The sequence below is a fragment of the Oncorhynchus kisutch genome, unplaced genomic scaffold (assembly GCF_002021735.2).
Source record: "Oncorhynchus kisutch isolate 150728-3 unplaced genomic scaffold, Okis_V2 Okis01b-Okis20b_hom, whole genome shotgun sequence".
NCBI classification, from domain to species: domain Eukaryota; kingdom Metazoa; phylum Chordata; class Actinopteri; order Salmoniformes; family Salmonidae; genus Oncorhynchus; species Oncorhynchus kisutch.
Window position 1 is genome coordinate 7439601 of NW_022261978.1, and position 7356 is coordinate 7446956.

The 7356-nt window shown below is 49.5% G+C and overlaps 1 protein-coding gene across 4 annotated transcripts in view; it reads right to left on the bottom strand.

Annotated features, from left to right (window-relative positions):
* Window positions 1–6686, bottom strand: part of LOC109879006 (multivesicular body subunit 12A) — a 13509-nt gene extending 6823 nt beyond the window's left edge. For 2 of the 4 annotated variants that reach the window (XM_031811477.1, XM_031811480.1), the window contains exons 1-4: window positions 4303–4419; window positions 4045–4144; window positions 2638–2767; window positions 1901–2041 (exon numbers count right to left, since the gene is read on the bottom strand). In XM_031811477.1, the coding sequence (XP_031667337.1) occupies window positions 1901–2041; window positions 2638–2767; window positions 4045–4144; window positions 4303–4335 (404 nt within the window). In that variant the 5' untranslated portion in view covers window positions 4336–4419. Of the gene's footprint in view, window positions 1–1900; window positions 2042–2637; window positions 2768–4044; window positions 4145–4302; window positions 4420–5895; window positions 6072–6554 lie in introns of those variants that run through there. The other 2 variants (XM_031811478.1, XM_031811479.1) reach the window with 2 other exon arrangements.
* Between the last annotated feature and the right edge of the window lie 670 nt (window positions 6687–7356).

The window sequence follows — 7356 nt, forward strand, 5'->3', positions numbered from 1 at the left end:
CTAACCTAGTCTCACCTGGGTGGGAGGTCTAAGGTAACAGTCTCACCTGGGTGGGAGGTCCAAGGTAACAGTCTCACCTGGGTGGGAGGTCCAAGGTAACAGCCTCACCTAACCTAGTCTCACCTGGGTGGGAGGTCCAAGGTAACAGCCTCACCTAACCTAGTCTCACCTGGGTGGGAGGTCCAAGGTAACAGTCTCACCTAACCTAGTCTCACCTGGGTGGGAGGTCTAAGGTAACAGTCTCACCTGGGTGGGAGGTCCAAGGTAACAGTCTCACCTGGGTGGGAGGTCCAAGGTAACAGTCTCACCTGGGTGGGAGGTCCAAGGTAACAGCCTCACCTAACCTAGTCTCACCTGGGTGGGAGGTCCAAGGTAACAGCCTCACCTAACCTAGTCTCACCTGGGTGGGAGGTCCAAGGTAACAGTCTCACCTAACCTAGTCTCACCTGGGTGGGAGGTCCAAGGTAACAGTCTCACCTAACCTAGTCTCACCTGGGTGGGAGGTCCAAGGTAACAGTCTCACCTAACCTAGTCTCACCTGGGTGGGAGGTCTAAGGTAACAGTCTCACCTGGGTGGGAGGTCCAAGGTAACAGTCTCACCTGGGTGGGAGGTCCAAGGTAACAGCCTCACCTAACCTAGTCTCACCTGGGTGGGAGGTCCAAGGTAACAGTCTCACCTAACCTAGTCTCACCTGGGTGGGAGGTCCAAGGTAACAGTCTCACCTAACCTAGTCTCACCTGGGTGGGAGGTCTAAGGTAACAGTCTCACCTGGGTGGGAGGTCTAAGGTAACAGTCTCACCTGGGTGGGAGGTCTAAGGTAACAGTCTCACCTGGGTGGGAGGTCTAAGGTAACAGTCTCACCTGGGTGGGAGGTCTAAGGTAACAGTCTCACCTGGGTGGGAGGTCTAAGGTAACAGTCTCACCTGGGTGGGAGGTCTAAGGTAACAGTCTCACCTGGGTGGGAGGTCTAAGGTAACAGCCTCACCTGGGTGGGAGGTCTAAGGTAACAGCCTCACCTGGGTGGGAGGTCTAAGGTAACAGTCTCACCTGGGTGGGAGGTCTAAGGTAACAGTCTCACCTGGGTGGGAGGTCTAAGGTAACAGTCTCACCTGGGTGGGAGGTCTAAGGTAACAGCCTCACCTGGGTGGGAGGTCTAAGGTAACAGCCTCACCTGGGTGGGAGGTCTAAGGTAACAGCCTCACCTGGGTGGGAGGTCTAAGGTAACAGTCTCACCTGGGTGGGAGGTCTAAGGTAACAGTCTCACCTGGGTGGGAGGTCTAAGGTAACAGTCTCACCTGGGTGGGAGGTCTAAGGTAACAGTCTCACCTGGGTGGGAGGTCTAAGGTAACAGCCTCACCTGGGTGGGAGGTCTAAGGTAAATGTTCTTACCTGGGTCTGAGGGGCAGTGGCGGAAAGGTCAGGCCCAGGGATAGCTACCTGGCTGAACGGCTACCTGGCTGAACAGCTACCTGGCTGAGCGGCTACCTGGCTGAGCGGCTACCTGGCTGAGCGGCTACCTGGCTGAGCGGCTACCTGGCTGAGCGGCTACCTGGCTGAGCGGCTACCTGGCTGAGCGGCTACCTGGCTGAGCGGCTACCTGGCTGAGCGGCTACATGGCTGAACAGCTACCTGGCTGAACAGGTGAGGGTGCACTGTACATGGGTCTCAGGGGTAGTTACTGGGGTCTGAGGGGGTAGTTACTGGGGTCTGAGGAGGTAGTTACCGGGGTCTAAGGGGGTAGTTACCGGGGTCTGAGGAGGTAGTTACCTGGGTCTGAGGGGGTAGTTACCTGGGTCTGAGGGGGTAGATACCTGGGTCTGAGGAGGAGGTTGCCTGGGTCGGGGGAGGTAGTTACCTGGGTCGGAGGGTGTAGTTACCGGCGTCAGAGGGGGTAGTTACCTGGGTCTGAGGGGTAGCGGAGGGGGGTTCTGGTCCATCGAGAGCTGACGGAGGTCAAGGCTGAGGCTGCGAGGCTTTGCCTGGGGTAGAGGGCTGGAGAAGGGCCCCTTCTTACACCACATCACATAGCCATGCATGTCCCTGAGACAGACAGGACAACGCACCAGTTAGGACAGAAACATCGACCCCTGATCTCCCAGACACACCGACCCCTGGTCTCCCAGACACACCGACCCCTGATCTCCCAGACACACCGACCCCTGATCTCCCAGACACACCGACCCCTGGTCTCTCAGACACACCGACCCCTGATCTCCCAGACACACCGACCCCTGATCTCCCAGACACACCGACCCCTGATCTCCCAGACACACCGACCCCTGGTCTCCCAGACACACCGACCCCTGATCTCCCAGACACACACTGAGAGTAGCTCAATGGAGGATCTTCACTCAAATGTTGTTATTTTGTCCAGGACCAAGCTACATTAGTGGGATGTCTATCTGTGTCACTCTCTTTGTGTGTCTGTGTGTGTCTGTGTGTGTGTCTGTGTGTGTGTCTGTGTGTGTGTCTGTGTCTGTGTGTGTGTCTGTGTGTGTGTGTGTGTGTGTGTGTGTGTGTGTGTGTGTGTCTGTGTGTGTGTCTGTGTGTGTGTGTGTGTCTGTGTCACTCTCTTTGCTCTTTGTGTGTGTGTCTGTGTGTGTGTCTGTGTGTGTGTGTATGTGTGTGTGTCTGACCCTAAGCAGGTGTAGTGTTGCAGCATCCTCCTAGTCTTAGCAGTCAGTTTGATGTCCAGTACAGCAGTCTCCACACCGCCCACTGGCACCATGCGGACACACACACGCTTCTTCTTAGACACGGAGGCCCCTGGACACAGACACACACACACACACATTTTTGAATACTTTTTAAAAATCCAGTTCAAAATGGAGATCCAGAGGGCATATAGATGAACGTTCCTATAGATGTCTGGTCTAAGCCATCCAGAACATAAACCTATAGATGTCTGGTCTAAGCCATCCAGAACATAAACCTATAGATGTCTGGTCTAAGCCATCCAGAACATAAACCTATAGATGTCTGGTCTAAGCCATCCAGAACATAAACCTATAGATGTCTGGTCTAAGCCATCCAGAACATAAACCTATAGATGTCTGGTCTAAGCCATCCAGAACATAATCAGACATTCATCACGTTGTATGAAACATGACAAAAACCACCCGAACAACTACTGTCCTACTAAAAACAACTACTGTCCTACTAAAAACAACTACTGTCCTACTAAAAACAACTACTGTCCTACTAAAAACAACTACTGTCCTACTAAAAACAACTACTGTCCTACTAAAAACAACTACTGTCCTACTAAAAAAAACTTCTGTCCTACTAAAAACAACTACTGTCCTACTAAAAACAACTTCTGTCCTACTAAAAACAACCACTGTCCTACTAAAAACAACTACTGTCCTACTAAAAACAACTTCTGTCCTACTAAAAACTACTGTCCTACTAAAAACAACTTCTGTCCTACTAAAAACAACTTCTGTCCTACTAAAAACAACTACTGTCCTACTAAAAACAACTACTGTCCTACTAAAAACAACTGCTGTCCTACTAAAACAACTACTGTCCTACTAAAAACAACTACTGTCCTACTAAAAACAACTACTGTCCTACTAAAAACAACTACTGTCCTACTAAAAACAACTACTGTCCTACTAAAAACAACTACTGTCCTACTAAAAACAACTACTGTCCTACTAAAAACAACTACTGTCCTACTAAAAACAACTACTGTCCTACTAAAAACAACCACTGTCCTACTAAAAACAACCACTGTCCTACTAAAAACAACTACTGTCCTACTAAAAACAACTACTGTCCTACTAAAAACAACTACTGTCCTACTAAAAACAACTTCTGTCCTACTAAAAACAACTACTGTCCTACTAAAAACAACTTCTGTCCTACTAAAAACAACTACTGTCCTACTAAAAACAACTACTGTCCTACTAAAAACAACTACTGTCCTACTAAAAACAACTACTGTCCTACTTGTTCCTCCAGGTGTTCAGGTATTTAATGAGCATCTGTAAAGCATGTCTGTGTTTCTCCAGGTGTTGAGGCGGGCAGCAGGTACTCACTAGGCTCCAGGTGTTCAGGTATGTAACAGTACCCATGAGGAACAGTCTCCTTGTCTGAGATCACCTGGACATCTGATACTACCATACCACCTGACATGTCCTAGAGAGGGGGAAGATGGCATTTAGGCATGTGGCTGTCTGTCTGTCTGAGTCTGTGTGTGTGTGGTGTGTGTGTCTGAGTGTCTGAGTCCGCATGTGTGTGTGTCTGAGTCTGTGTGTGTGTCTGTCTGAGTCCGTGTGTGTGTGTGTATAACACACCTTGCTGTAGCAGAGGTAGTAGCCAGCCTTCATGGCGAAGCTCCGTGTGAAGTTTGCAGCAGCTCCATCCTCAGTTATACTAATCTAGAAAAAGAGAGAGAGGGAGGGGAGAGAGTGAGAGAGAGGGGGAAGAGAGAGAGAGGGGAGGGAGAGAGAGAGAGAGAGAGAGGGGGAAGAGAGAGAGAGGGGAGGGAGAGAGAGAGAGGGGAGAGAGAGAGAGAGAGGGGAGAGAGTGAGAAGAGAGAGAGAGGGGAGGGAGAGAGAGAGAGAGAGGGGAGAGCGACCGAGAGAGGGGGAAAGAGAGAGAGAGGGGAGAGAGACAGAGAGGGGAGAGAGAGAGACAGAGAGAAGGGAGAGAGAAAGACAGAGAGGAGAGAGAGAGAGAGGGGAGCGAGAGACAGAGAGAGGGGAGAGAGAGAGAGACAGAGAGAGGGGGGAGAGAGACAGAGAGAGGGGAGAGAGAGACAGAGAGAGAGACAGAGAGGGGAGAGAGACAGAGAGAGGGGAGAGAGACAGAGAGAGGGGAGAGAGAGACAGAAAGAGGGGGAGAGATAACAGAGAGAGGGGAGAGAGATACAGAGAGAGGGGAGAGAGATACAGAGAGAGGGGAGGGAGAGAGAGAGAGGGGAGAGAGAGAGAGAGAGGGGAGAGAGTGAGAAGAGAGAGAGAGGGGAGGGAGAGAGAGAGAGAGAGGGGAGAGCGACCGAGAGGGGGGGAAGAGAGAGAGAGGGGAGAGAGACAGAGAGGGGAGAGAGAGAGACAGAGAGAAGGGAGAGAGAAAGACAGAGAGGAGGAGAGAGAGAGAGGGGAGCGAGAGACAGAGAGAGGGGGAAGAGAGAGAGAGACAGAGAGAGGGGGGGAGAGAGACAGAGAGAGGGGAGAGAGAGACAGAGAGAGAGACAGAGAGGGGAGAGAGACAGAGAGAGGGGAGAGAGACAGAGAGAGGGGGAGAGAGAGACAGAAAGAGGGGAGAGATACAGAGAGAGGGGAGAGAGATACAGAGAGAGGGGAGAGAGATACAGAGAGAGGGGAGAGAGATACAGAGAGAGGGGAGAGAGATACAGAGAGAGGGGAGAGAGATACAGAGAGAGGGGAGAGAGACAGAGAGAGGGGAGAGAGATAGAGAGAGGGAGAGAGAGGGGGTGGTGGGGAGAGAGAAAGAGAGAGGGGAGAGAGAGAGGGGAGAGACAGAGGGTGAGAGACAGAGACACACAGAGGGTGAGAGACAGAGACACACAGAGGGTGAGAGAGAGAGAGACAATATTGAGAATTATTGACCTCTTACTGTCTCCTCTATGAGCCATGCCTTTATGTAGTCTGACCTCTTACTGTCTCCTCGATGAGCCTTTATGTAGTCTGACCTCTTACTGTCTCCTCGATGAGCCTTTATGTAGTATGACTTCTTACTGTCTCCACTATGAGCCTTTATGTAGTCTGGCCTCTTACTGTCTCTTCGATGAGCCTGTATGTAGTCTGAACTCTTACTGTCTCCTCGATGAGCCAAGCCTTTATGTAGTCTGACCTTAAATTATCTCAATCTATTTCCTACTTCTTCTGCCTGTATCCCTCCCTCCTCTCTGACTCCCTTCCTACCAGGTTTGAAGTCTTTGGGACAGGTGCTGCTGTTGGAGGCCCAGGCCACTGCCGTCACCGGCCTGTTGTGGGCGCCACCACCGTCCTCCATCAGAGACATCTGGAGAAGAGGAGAGGGACTGGAAGGGGGAGAAGAGAACAAAGGGGGAGGAGAAAAGGGGAAGAAGATAAGGGGACTAGAACCGGGCAGAGGAGGTTATTATGACGGTTGTTCCTGAATAAATTATCTGAAGGATTGTCAACACTGCGACGTTCTCCATTTCTCCCAACAACCACTGCTCTATCAGACAGAACATTGTGGCGCAACTATCATATGGTATAGCTGTGAAAATATACAATTATTTTGGCCAGATTTCCATATTGATATTTGGCTTTGCTGGCATAACAAAGGAATGGTTGTTTTGACGAGTAACTGCCAACATCCAGTCAATAAATAAAACTAGCAAACAACTGTGAAACTAGCTAAAAACGGTGATTTGATCACTAAACCCCGGTATAAACGTTAGCTATAAATGGCCCATTGTTAGGAAAATAGCTAGCAAGTTAGCTAACCTAGCTAGCTAACATTTGTTTGCCAGGTGAGTCAAACATATTTTTTCTTTCACGTTTCGGGGATTTCACTCAGTTTTCAAAAATCCTCGTAAAAACATGGTACTTACTCTGTTTTTCGTTTCAACCTTTCTCGCTTTACACTGTAGATGAAGTCAGGTAAACAACTTTTTAGAGGCGAGCAAGAACTTCTTATGACTTTTCCTTGTTTCCTTACCAGGAAATACAGGAGATTCTATGACTACTATTCCCATCAAGCACCGGGACATGCCAAATGATTACGCCAGCACTGCCGAAGAGGATGAGCTGGTGTTTCACCTCAGCGCCAGATGGCGCTACTGTCCTGAAATAATATTGTTGAACGCGTCCTTGCTATCTCCCTTTACTCGTTACTGTAATCTATGCAAAGTCTAAGTGCTTTGGGATTTAATTGTGTGATTTATGGTTTGTGTTTGGAGAAGGAGAGAGAGAGAGAGAGATTATATATTATCTACCTCACTTGCTTTGGCAATGTTAACACATGTTTCCCATGCCAATAAAGCCCTTGAATTGAATTGAATTGAATTGAGAGAGGAGGAAAGAGAATTGGACCCAACCAAATCATGACAACTAAAATATAATTACTTGACACATTGGAAAGAATTAACCAAAAAACAGAGCAAACTGGAACGCTATTTGGCCCTAAACAGAGAGTACACAGTGGCTGAATACCTGACCCCTGTGACTGACCCAAACTTAAGGAAATCTTTGACTATATACAGACTCAGTGAGCATAGCCTTGCTATAGAGAGAGATCGCCGTAGGCAGACATGGCTCTCAAGAGAAGACAGGCTATGTGCACACTGCCCACAAAATGAGGTGGAAGCTGAGCTGCACTTCCTAAACTCCTGTCAAATGTATGAGCATATCAGA